This window comes from Pongo pygmaeus, chromosome 3 (assembly GCF_028885625.2).
Source record: "Pongo pygmaeus isolate AG05252 chromosome 3, NHGRI_mPonPyg2-v2.0_pri, whole genome shotgun sequence".
NCBI classification, from domain to species: domain Eukaryota; kingdom Metazoa; phylum Chordata; class Mammalia; order Primates; family Hominidae; genus Pongo; species Pongo pygmaeus.
In genome coordinates, this window is record NC_072376.2 from 153,391,623 (window position 1) to 153,404,472 (window position 12,850).

The window sequence follows — 12,850 nt, forward strand, 5'->3', positions numbered from 1 at the left end:
TCTGGAGATTGGTTAGAGAACAATGTGGAATGTATCTGATACTACTGAAGTTAAAAATGGTTAAGATGGTAAATTTTATTCTACGTGTATTTCACTACAATTAAAAACATTTAAAAATACTGTTCTAGCAAAAACAAAAAGTTGCTTTTAATAGTTTCTCTTGATCTTTGGTGTCCTGCAATTTCACCGTTGCATAGAATTCTTATATTAATCCTGCTCAAGAATAAGTACTTCTTGAATCTGAAAATTCAAATATTCCACAATCTTGGAAAATTCTTAGTTATTACTTTTTGAATACTGCCTGCATCCATTCTCTCTAGTCTCTTTTATGGCACTCCTATTAGATTTATGTTGGATTTTTTTCATTTATTTAGCTCCTACATTGCATTCTAGTAAATTTCCTCAAACTAAATATTGTAGTCGCAGCCAAATGTATAGTTCTCAAAACACTGAATAGAAGACCTTTTTATATAGCTCTTAAAATGATTAAGGCGATGTGTCAGCAAACTGTGCCAGAAGTAAAAAGTCAAGAAACAGGGAGACATAAGGCTTGTCTCTACAGCTCAGGAGGCTGTGCCAAAGCCAAAATAATAATGTATTGCTGTGGATGTCTACCTTGTACTCAACGAATATTAAAGCAGGATGCCGCTTTGTGTCAAGTGCTAGATTACGATGAACGGTGTCACGAAGAACACTCCACTCTTGATATTGTATATGTGACCTTGAGCAAGAAATGTATTCACGCTCAGGCTTCAGTTCCTTTCTGTGGGTTGCTGTGAGGCTCCACAGGGGTAAGGTGAGCACAAGTGCTATGCCTCAGTACCACTAGGGTATTTTCTCAATTCTAAAATATTAAATGGCCACGCACTACAGATTTAATAATAGTTTGGGAAGAGGGGCGTGAGGAGAGGAACATTCCACTAGCTCAACTATAAGCTTTCCGATTTCAGAAACAAGAAAAATATGAAAAAGTCTGCTTTTAGAATTGAGGAACGACGGTGTCGCGTTGACTTTCTCTGCTTGGTTCGCAAACGCTCTTTTCTTGAACTTGAATGACTTCTCTGTCGCTCATACCAACCTCTTTCCTGATTTTCCACACTGGGATTCTCACTCCAAGTCTCAGGTTTCCTAACAGACCTGATGAGCCGCTTCACCAGCGAAGCTTAGCTTCGCTTCTTTACTGTCATTGGCTGTCGCTGTTCCAGGTCCCGCCCACAGCGACCTCAATCCTGATTGGATGTCAGTGTCCTTTTGTTATGGCAAAGGTGGATCCCGGTGCTTTGAGATTGGACGACGGGGGGGGTGGGGGGGGGGGAGGCGGGCAGCTAATGCGCAGGCGTGTGTTCTCGAGTCAGGATTGGCGGGCGAGCGGCTGGGACGGGACGGGATTCTTCTCACGGCGCACGTTCTGTGGGCGGAGTGGGCGGAGCTGCCGGCGTCAGTTGGTCCAAGTGTCCCGGCTTGAGGTGTCGGCCGGATCCCTCCCTCTCCTGGCGCCTCAAGCGGAAGGTGAGGGCCGTCCTGGGCAGTGGAGGGCCTGGCCCCAGGCGACTAGAGCTGCATCCTCGGTACCTCCGAGGGCCTGGAGGGCGGGGCGGGCTGGACGGGGCCCTGCGCACCGGGGGCCCGGGAGGCGCGGTCTCGGGCCTGGGCATTTGGTGGGCGGCGGAGGCCTGGCTCGCTGCAGAACCCCTGCGCAACCTCTTTTTCTCCTGTTTTCGTTGTCAGGCCCAGGCGTTCTTTGGGACAGGGGCCTTTCGCGGTCCCTGACGCAGACATCGTGCAGCTTTCTCCCCGCAGCTCCTGGGTCGGGAGCCGCTTTGCAGCCCTCGGCTCTGGAATTGGACTGCGGGAGGGGCGTTTGGGTGGAATGGGACCTGGCACGCCTGGACCTTCCCGTGGCTGCTCTGCGAGAGCCTGAGAGATGGGAGGGGAGGCCGAGGTGGGGAGGGAGCCTAGAGAGCCGTAAAATAAGGATTGGACCATTTTTCCAGGCGGCGAAAGCGGCACCTGGGTTTGTTTCGGAATCGTCTTCTCCCCCAGAGCCCTGCTGAACAAGTTTTGGGAAGTAAGGTTTGGAAAGGAGAAAGAGGATACATTCCTGAAAGGCAAGGCCTCTGTTATACAGTGTGTCAACCTCATACTATTACGCAACAATAAGGACAGATGCCATTCCAGGTGTTCCCAACACGCTGTCTATGCCCGAGGACCCAAAGCTGTGCCCATGTATTCTGGTACCTCTATCCCTGATTAAAATCAGTGTAGCTAGCCATTCTCTGAGAGTATAGCTTCCGTTTAAATCTTCATTTGGCCAAACAATTCCTTGATCTTGTGGAATTTGAAACTGGATTTATTTAACCAGGACAAGTCAAAGCAGAACTTGAACAGATCTGAACAGGCATTATATTGAAGTTGACGTAGCTTGAAGGGAATAGAGTTTATTTTCAGTTGCTTAGTAAAGATTCCAGAGGAGTTTGACATCAGTGGTAGCAAAATGTTTGGCAAACATAAGATTAGGGCCATATTAAAGTTTCTTCCATTGCATAATGGAAAAAGCATGGACTGTGAAGTTAGACCTGGGTTCAAATTATTGGTAGAGACATTGCTGTGAAACCTCTGAAACAGCTTTTCTGAAAGATATATAGACTTTCTGAAATTTAGCGTCCATATCTGTAAATAGCAGTTTCCTTCTGTTGATTTGATGAAATAACATATGCAAAGCATTTAGCACATTAATGCACGAAGACATTATTTTAGCAGTCTTAGTAGTTCTCTAGTATGACAGATGGTGAAATCAATTTTAGATGCGGAAAAGTTGAGTGGCTGAAGATGGACGGATATTAGGAAAAAGTCTCAAAATCTGCAGGCTCAGATGTGACAATAGTTGTGGTGGAATGGTGGAAAAAACACTGGGCATTTGTTGTAGTCTTGGCCCTGTTGCTAACTACTTCTGTGGTCTTCAGTAAGCCATTGTCATCTTTGGCCTTGATTTATTTGTAAAATGAAGCAGCTGGACCAGATGGTTTTCTTTAAATTCTTTCTGTTGCCCAAATTAGAGCTAAAAGGTAGAGAAGACAATAGCAGACATTTATTGAATACCTACTATGTATTGGCTACTGTTGCAAACACATTGTATCTATCCACTCATTCTCACAACAAACCCATGAGATACGTACGGTTATTATCCACATATTACAAATGAGGAAACTAAGGCTGAGGTGTTAACCTTGCCCAGGGTTCCAGAGCTTATAAATTGCAGAGCTAGGATTTGAATCAAGGTAATCTGAATCCATTTTGTTAATCATTGTGCCAGGCTGCCTTTTGAGGAGAGTGATATTGTGGATATTGTACACTATTAGAGATACTGTAAAAGAAGATAGGGGCATATTTGGTAAGATGATCGTCTTTGGTCACAGGTGTGTGTGCATGGCAAAAATTATTTAATTAAATGGATTTTGTCCTAATATTTGCCACATTTCCTGGTTTGTATTCTCTCTATGCATTCTGCCTCCTGGACTTAAATAATCAAAAAATAATTCTAGATTCCCTTCCACTAACCAAGGCTAGATACCCGAATTTACTGTGTTTTTTGAGAAACCTTTGAAAGGTCTGACCTAGCCATACATCAGGGCTGAAGAATCACAGCGAACCATGTCCATTTCTGGGGTAAGGTGGTTTAGGATAGGCAGAGCAGCCTCAGCACCCCAAATTCATTTCAGTGTTCCCACGTTTGAGCAGACTTGGTCTTAATTTTCTCATTGTTCATCAGATTTGCGTTTATATGTAGGAGCAGAAGGAGTTGAAAGTGAACTCTTAAGAGCATATTTGACATGGAATTAGATTGATGTTATAGCAGCTATAGGTAGAAAAGGATTTTATAGTTGAAAAAGTTGAAAAGCTCAGTATTAAGTATCTGTTATGATGTAGTACTGTGTTAATGTAGACTTCGGGCAGTTAGTATTTAAAATACTATTTTAAAAGAAAAAATCCATGGCTAAAATACTTTGACATAAAGAACTCAGCAAGTCTTTTGATCCCATATGTCAAACAAATCAGTTTATCGCCCTATATCTACTGAAAGACTTTGAATATATATTAATACAATAGTGGCATTTTGAGGTGGGTCTGTTTGATCACATCACAATAAAATACAATTGCTGCTTGTTCTTTTGTCGTGGAGAGGCAGCAGGTAATGCTGTGGTCCACTGTACTAAAGAGTAATGCCCTTATGCGTAGGGCTGCCAGATACAGTGGGCGGGTTTTGCACTGTGCAACACTTGGGGTGCAATCTTACATAGACTGTGGTGTGAATTGTACTCTCTCGCGTTGTATATCCTATAGCACTGTTCTTGTGGCACTTTTGTGCCCCTGCCTCCACCCCAATCTTGAGTGTAAGAGTAATTTTTCCTTTAATAAGCCCTCTCCACCCTGTTTTTCTGCTTTTTATTTTCTTTCACTTTTTCAGATGAAGTCACACTGTTGCTAAACCATGCATAGGTTTTCTATTGTTTGGATTATATGTGGTCAGAATTCAGAAACTGACTTCTTTTTCTTTACCTCTTATATTGGTGAGTTTGGAATAGTTGTGTTTTTGCAGACTTTTTGGTTTAATTTAAATATTAGTCTGAAACATAAGCAAAAGAAGACTACCCTATCACTGTATTATATCTGACTTCAAAATCAGCTGTGTCGATTTTCTGATTATCTGTTGCTTTGGCTTGTGTATCTTATAACTGTTCTTAGCTATCATGAAAATTCATTCTAGCTGTAGCCTTAAAATCATTGGATATGAGAAATTTGAAGCACTTTTAATTTATTATTTAGCAAAGACAGTTGCCAAATTGCAGCTTACTCTTGCTGAGCACTCCCATGATCACTTTTGCTTTTGGCTGTTGCCTCTCTCATCTCACTCAGACCTCTTTTAGCTGGATCAGTGGTTGAAATGGTATGAAAAGAGAATGACTGTATTACCTGGTTACAGGTGTGCTTCTCTGTCAGGGAAATGTCAAATCAAGTTTTCACTAACACTCTTCCTCTTCAATTATAGTTAAAGAGACATGTTGATTCAATGGAGAGGAATAGTTTTTGGAGTGTGGTCTTTAAATACTACGGTAGGCCGAATAACTTTTAAAAAAAGAATTGTTGGAAAAATTTTAGTAATCTGAAATGCAGAGAACCTGAGAATTAAATCATGTGAAAAAGAGGTTGGGCAGAGCAACTTTAAGTGCGGTTTAGATAAGGGGAAAGATGCTAGAAGACTTGGAGTAGGTTTATTCAGCATTATTAAGTTAATTGTATACCATTTGTAGTTAATTATTTAATAATGTTCTACAAGGGATAGTTCATATTTTTTTCTAGACTAGTGAGTGCTATCTTACTTGAACTATAAACTTGAAGTTTATGTATATGTACACTGGGTATTTTAATTTGAAGTTCATATTAGTATCTAAAGTGTAACAGGATTTATGTAGATGTACACTGGGCATTTTCAAATTTCATGTTAGTATCTGAAGTACAACAAGATTTGTATTAACAGAAGCTGTGAGAGAATGTGTAGTACACTGTTATCTCTTTATTGTGATTCTAGTTCTAGTATGTAGATATCCTTATTTAATAGGTCTGCTTTCTACTGTTTAAGATACGGAGGCATAACAATGCCTTGGGCATAGAAGATATTCAATAAATACTTGTTGAAAGAATAACACTGACAGGTCTAGGTTGCTTCAATGTAGTAGATTAGATTGGTTAACAAATCTGTTTTCAGTAATAATCTGGGAGCATTATTTAATATATTTTGAACACATTGAATGAAATGATTGTTAGCAATGGAGCAGAACATGTTTTATAGAAATTTTTTGTTCTAATATTTAGAAGTCTTTATTGTAATAATAAAATGTTAGTATTTATTTACTTGTTTACATCCTGATTAGTCTGTTTTGATTTAACCCTGACTAGAAGCTGATGAATGGACATTTTTTCATTTATTCCATATTAATATTTTAGATGGTCTAGTATTTATCTTTTGAATTTTATTTGTAAAAAATTAAACAGTATATGTAAAGCAATACTTTAACGAAGAAGAATATTTGAAAAAATTTTATCTTCATCCATACCGTCATCCTTAACATCAGAGCATTTTTTCATTTTCATGTTTTTTATGCATAATTTATGTATATTTCACATAATTTACATCAGTGAATATACAGTTTTATACACATTCTTTCATGTACTATAGTCATAATTATTTTCAGTAGCCACTCCATTAGAAATTATAACTGTACTCAGGAGGCTGAGGAGAGAGGATTGCTTGGGTCCAGGAGTTTAATACAGACTGGGCAACTTAGCGAGACCCTCATTTCTAAATAAATAAATAAATAAAAATATATCTTCTTAAAAAGAAAATCACAACTGTAATTTACCAGACTCTTTGAGTGGGCAGTTATGTTGTTTCTGATTGACTTCGTTGTAAATAAGATTGAAGTGATTTTTATGTATATAACTTTCTTTGCATTATTTTCCTTAGCCTAAATTTCCAAGAGTAAAATACTCAGTTAAAAAAGATTTAAATGTTTTTATGAATCTTATTATCATACTGCTTTCCAAAAAGATTACATATTTAAAATTTGTGTCCAATGTTTGTGTATTTGTTTTTCCATAACTCTTTGCTAGTATTGATCATTATCTCCTTTAAAAATAATAACTGTACAGTGGTATTTATGTATTTTTTTATTATCAAGAAGCTCAACATTTTCTCAAACTATTTATATCTTTTGCTTATTTACCCATTAGGCATTTATTTTATTCTTAGTAAAGCATATGAAAAGTCCTACTGTGTCATAGTTAACAAAATCATCCTCCTTTGAAAAACAGGCTTATAGTTTATTGCTGTATGTGTCTATATTTCTGAATTTTTCTTATTGTAGACCATTCATCAAGAATTTTGTATCCAAGACCCAAAAGTTTGTTACCCAAGATGATGAATGCTGACATGGATGGTATGTTCTTAATTTTCTTTTTTGTATACTCCTGGTTTTGTGGATGCTTTTGCTTTATTAAGCAATGGAAAGGGCAGAGAAACCATGTTTAGAAGACTTTGATCTTGGCTAATTACTTATTTATATCTCATCTAGTGTTAGAAAGGACCAACCAAAGCAGCTTCCATTCCTTAGCTATGAGAGGTTGGCAAGTTGTTTTTATCTTCTTTACCTTGGTGTTGTTATCTGCAATTTGGGGATACAAAATTTTATTTCACAGGGCTCTTGTATAAGTCAAGTAAGAATGAATATAAAACATTTTGCAGATTTTTAAGTGCTACCCTACACAAATAGTACCTAATGCTAATTAATAGTAAATTTGAACCTTTATATTACAGCAGTTGATGCTGAAAATCAAGTGGAACTGGAGGAAAAAACAAGACTTATTAATCAAGTGTTGGAACTCCAACACACACTTGAAGGTTAGCTTGCATTTTGTAGTTTATTTGAATGACAGCCAATTAATTGAACTTGTAAACATTTATATTGCTAAATTTTGTTAGGATGTATAATTTTTAAAAGAATGAACTTCAAAGTACACACACACACACACACACATATATATATATATATATATCTTCCTGCTTTGGTAGTTTAAAGAACAGATACACTTCAGTCAAGTCAAATGTTATTGTGCTTCCCTCTTTGAAGCCTAACATAATGCTGGCTAGTATGAGACCCCCTTTTAAGTCCCCATAATGTGTTACTAAGTCCGCTTTAATAAAGCTTATTTTAAAGTAAAAACAATGTATTAGCCTTGGAGATTAAAAAGGAATTCATCTGAATTTTTTCATTTTCTAAATCTTGCATAAAATTAATACACTGAAACATCTTTTGAGTTTTAATGAAATTAAGAGGTGGTGTTTTTGGTACCACAGTGAGCAGATCATGTCACTCAGAACCTCCCACTGATTTACATTTTACAGAGTTAATAAAAGTCATCTGTGACTTCCCTATTAGCTTTCTTTCTTTTTTTTTTTTTTTGAGATGGAGTTCACTCTTGTTGCCCAGGTTGGAGTGCAATGGCGCAATCTCGGCTCCCTGCAACCTCCACCTCCCAAGTTCAAGCGATTCTCCTGTCTCAGCCTCCCGATTAGCTGGGATTATAGGCACCTGCTACCATGCCTGGCTAATTTTTTGTATTTTTAGTAGAGACAGGGTTTCACTATGTTGGCCAGGCTGGTCTCAAACTCCTGACCTCATGATCCACCCGCCTCGGCCTCCCAAAGTGCTGGGATTACAGGCATGAGCCACCATGCCCAGCCGGAATTAACTTCTTATGTGATCATCAAGAACTGCATGTGTTGAATGTCTTGATGTTACAAGATGATCAGTTGCTTGGAAACTGACTGCCTGTATTCAGTATATGAATTCAGTTGTGTTAACCTGATGTATATCTTAAACATTTCTAGTAAAGATGTTATGGTTTTATGTTGATAAGACATGAACCAAAAGTCACATTTTAAAAACAAAATCTTTTTAAAAAATTACTCAACATTAATGCTATTTACGAAGAATAGCATTTAGTCTAATGTGAAATATCTTTTTAGGAATTTGTCTACTAATTTGCACTCAGTTTGTTTACCTTGCTGTCTCTAAAATCCGAATTCTTAAAATTAAAGGATTGTATTATCTCTTTTAAGAATGAATCCTAAGAATTTTGTAATATGGAATCATTGTCATTGTTTTATTGATAATGGGCATTTTTATTTTTTATATAGATCTCTCTGCAAGAGTAGATGCAGTTAAGGAAGAAAATCTGAAGCTAAAGTCAGAAAACCAAGTTCTTGGACAATATATAGAAAACCTCATGTCAGCTTCTAGTGTTTTTCAAACAACTGACACAAAAAGCAAAAGAAAGTAAGGGATTGACACCCTTCTGTTTTATGGAATTGCTGCTGATCATTTTTTCTTTAAAACTTGGATAGATTCCAAAAGTTACAGTACCTTTGTGGCTTCATTGAATATTTATGAAGATAATGTCAGATGTAGACAAAAATAACACAATAACAGGAGACTTCCATAAGTTTGTGTATTATGTTAGTCTATGAAAACGTGCAAATGTATTGTAGAGACTTTATAATTAGAATTGCATATATTTATGAAACTTAAAGATGAATGTTTTATTGAATTTGTAGGTTTAGCACTGTCTTTTATTATAGGATTAGTAAGATATACAAGAAAATAACCACCATGTTGTGAAAAAGTGACTAAAATCATGTACTAAATGCACAGCTTTATGTACCCTATCCACCATCTTGTGCCTCTTCTCCATTTGCCTCTCCCTTCCTATTTCCCTTCCGCTAAGGAAAAAAATTGGTGTCACATTTGTAAAAGTAATTTTAATAGTTAATCATGTCTGAGAGTAACCTGTATTTTAATTGTTGAAACTTAACCAAAATAAGATACTGTCTCAGCTAGGGCTTGTCATTTGTGTATTTAGTGTTAAGATAGGAATGCTAGTGTCTCTTTAATTAATTGGAAATAGATGGAGGCTAAAAATGAAGGTTTTTCTTTGAAACTGAATTAACTTGGGAATATTTGTTGTTAAAAACTTCTTTTTGCCCAAAATAACTCATTTTGTATTATCTGAAAATATATAATTTCTGGTCATGTGTATGTTTAAAATAGAAAATTTTGAGGAAAAATGGAAATAGGGTGGAAAAATACTCGGTAAACAGTAGTAACCAACTCCAAATATTTTCACTCCAGATTTGTGTTTTCTCTGGCACAGAGTAGATCTTTTGGGAAATATATATGAAAGTGGATTAAGTTTGACTACCCTTATGTAAGCCACATCTGGATGAGAACAGTTACAAAGAGTTTGGTCTCTAAGTTGATTCGTACCCAGTGGGTCAACTTCTGCAAAATTCCATAACAGTGTATTAGTATTAGAATAGTGAATAAAATGGGAAAGTTTTACATGTATACTTATTATCTTGCTCAGTATTTTATCTCACTTGTTCTAGAATTTTCTGTAAACCCTGCTACTGGGTTTGAAGAGTTTTAGTCATCCTTTAACAATTTTTAAAAATTTAGCTTCTAGATTCCATTTGGTAAGGAAATCAATATTGGAAGTATTGCTAAAATCTTACAATATGAAAAGAGATCCACTAATATAGCTTATGGTTATTAGATTTGGGCTACTTTTAATCATGGAATAATCTTATGTATTGGTGTAAGAGTTGATGAATGACTTTAGCTGTATGAATATATAATAGTCAAACTGCAAACATTTTGCATCCCTTTTGTGACCTAATTTACAGACATTTAAATTGTGTTGCAGTTCTGCTTTGCCGTTTAATAAAAAGCTGTTTCAGAAGTTGTGTGTGTTTTGATATAGTTGCCTAAGTAAATGGGGTATTTAGGTATAGTGGTGTATCCAGGGTTATTCAATGCCACAGAATAGTGTATCTTATTTAAGTACCCAGTTACTGATTATTTAGGGGAATAATATTTTTATTAATACAACTATAACTGGTTATCAATATAAATATCATAGGCTATTATACATTAATTTAGAAAACAAAAGCAAAGCACTCAAAGGATCCAGTATCTCCAGGGAAAAAGGAAGTTGTATTTTTTAGGGTAGGCTAAGTAAGCTACTTGAGCAAGAGACCCAGTGATAAAGAATATAAATACAGAAGTTTCTCTCCCAACCAGTGGTTCCAAGGTCAGCATTGCAGGCTAGCAGCCCTTGTTCACACAGTTATTCAGGGACTTTGGCTGAGGATGGTGCTGCCATTTTAAATCATGGCTTTCAAGTCACTCTAGTTATTCTTCTAATTTGCAGAAAAAGAACATGGAAATGTACATATGCAAGGTTTTATGGGCTGTGCCTGGAAATGGCTCATATATCTTCTCATATTCCAGTGGTGTGGAGACTTAGTTACATCTAGATACAAGAGGAGCTGAGAAATGTAGTCCATGGCTGGGAAGCCATATTCCAGCTATAAATACAAGATTTTGGTGGCTGCTAGCAGCCTCAGCCACAGCTCTTCTTGTGCTACCAAGTATCTTCCCTTACATAGAAAGTAATCCCTCTTCATCCAGCTAGTGATTCAGCTCACAATCTAGGATCTCTATTAAAGGTCCATCCCTTTAGATGTGGCTTCTAATAGTCTGACAATCTCTAAACTGATAGGCAAATTATTTGCTCTCACCCTTGCTGCTGCCCATTTATAATGTAGTTGGGACAGGATGGCCAAATAAAAAGTCTCAATTTGGAAAATGGAATAAAGGGAAACGTAAAAATTGTGGAATGCTCCTGGGAGATGTATGAAGATTTTGTCCCTAGTAGTGGAGAAGTTCCTTGATTCGACTATGATTCTGATCTCTGGAGGGGACTCCCTTGTTCATTGAACTCCATGGTTTCCCCTCTAGAAAGTTACTCCTTACCCATTTTCTTCCATGGCTACCTCGGAAGTAGAGGCTGGGTGTTCACTCCATGGGAATTGTGAAGATGGTCCACTTCCTGCTGGTGTGAACTTGGTGCCCATCATTTTAAAGCCAAACTCATGTTTCTTTGGAATACGATTCTCTCAAAAACTCAAGCCTTTTTATCAATATGCTTCTGATTGCATATGCCGAGGAACCACAACGAAGCTTTTGACCAAATTCTCAAAAGTATGTATTATTTTTGCCTTTCTTTAATGGAGGCTATCTTGAGATCAACTAAAAATAAGATTACACTGGGAATGTTACATTCAGATCATCACTGCAAAGCTGGGTTCCTTTGGCTTAACAATTGGTAGAGAAGTCTTCAGGGACTTCCCCCCAATCTCCCCCACCTCAAAAATAATTTTGAACCTTTGCTGCTATTCGGACTTCAGAAACAATTGGCTTAATTTCAGGAGGTTCCTTGTATCAGAACTTTGTCTATTCCCTTCCATCTCTGCTTGAAAATGTCAATTTTTTTTGATACCTTGCTGAAAGCAAGGAATAGCCAATTCACTTAACATTCTGGCTTTTTCCAACTAGAGCTGTCAGATTAGTAGGTGTCAAAATATATCCCCACTGCTTGTCATGTTAATGGTAAGCTAATGCTATATACTTACTTAGTTTTTGCTATGCAATACTTCAGGATAATTTCTTCATTAGAAATATAGGTAGTACACAGTGTGCACAGGGACTGTGTCCAGCTTCTGGAAAAGACTCCACCAAATTTTAGACAGGCACCTCGGAGCCCTATTTTTGACTAGACCAGTTTTAGCAAAAATCCTGCTAAATCAGTTTAGAGATAATCCCATCCTCAATAACTGGTGATCATCAACCTGGCCTGTCTTTGGCAAGAATCACCCTACTCTTGATGTCTCCACTTAGTAATTTTCCATCCACTGACCTCATCACTGCTCATTGACTATAAATCCTCAGTTGTATTTGCTGTGTTAGTTGAGCCCAGTTTCTTTCCCTTATTGGGTGATGGTCTTAACATATACAGTCCTGAGTAAAGTCTTCTTTACTGCTTTAACAAGTGTCAGAATGGTTTTTTCTTTAATACTTCCTAGTTTACATGCTGGTAGAATAATGTTTGGTAGGGAAAAATCAGCATACTCCTTGCTATGGACTGAATGTGTCCTCCCAAAATTCTTAGGTTGAAATCCTAACCCCAATGTGATGCTTTTAGGAGGTGGGGCCTTTGGGAGATAATTAGGTAATGAGGGTGAAGCCCTCATGAATGGGATGTGTCCTTATTAAAAGAAACCCCAGAGAGTTCTCTTTCTGCCACATAGAAGACAGCAGTCTGCATCCTGGAAGAGGGCCCTCAACACTGATCTGAGACTTCCAGCCTCCAAAACTGAGAAATAAATTTGTTT

At 37.4% G+C, this 12,850-nt stretch overlaps 2 protein-coding genes across 8 annotated transcripts in view; one reads left to right on the forward strand and one right to left on the reverse strand.

Annotated features, from left to right (window-relative positions):
- The window catches only part of LOC129034728 (uncharacterized), a 100,613-nt gene extending 99,442 nt beyond the window's left edge, over positions 1-1,171 (reverse strand). The window contains exon 1 of the mRNA XM_054484313.1: positions 1,049-1,171. The gene's annotated coding sequence lies outside the window, so the exon portion shown is untranslated. The remainder of the gene's footprint in view (positions 1-1,048) is intronic.
- SCOC (short coiled-coil protein) overlaps positions 1-10,356 on the forward strand; it is a 50,797-nt gene extending 40,441 nt beyond the window's left edge. For 2 of the 7 annotated variants that reach the window (XM_054484309.2, XM_054484310.2), the window contains 3 exons: positions 6,924-6,995; positions 7,373-7,456; positions 8,756-10,356. In XM_054484309.2, coding sequence (XP_054340284.1) covers positions 6,924-6,995; positions 7,373-7,456; positions 8,756-8,898 — 299 coding nt within the window. In that variant the 3' untranslated portion in view covers positions 8,899-10,356. Of the gene's footprint in view, positions 1-1,262; positions 1,569-1,751; positions 2,109-2,186; positions 4,120-4,465; positions 4,569-5,048; positions 5,112-6,923; positions 6,996-7,372; positions 7,457-8,755 lie in introns of those variants that run through there. The other 5 variants (XM_063664136.1, XM_054484308.2, XM_054484312.2 and 2 more) reach the window with 5 other exon arrangements.
- The last annotated feature ends 2,494 nt before the right edge of the window (positions 10,357-12,850 follow it).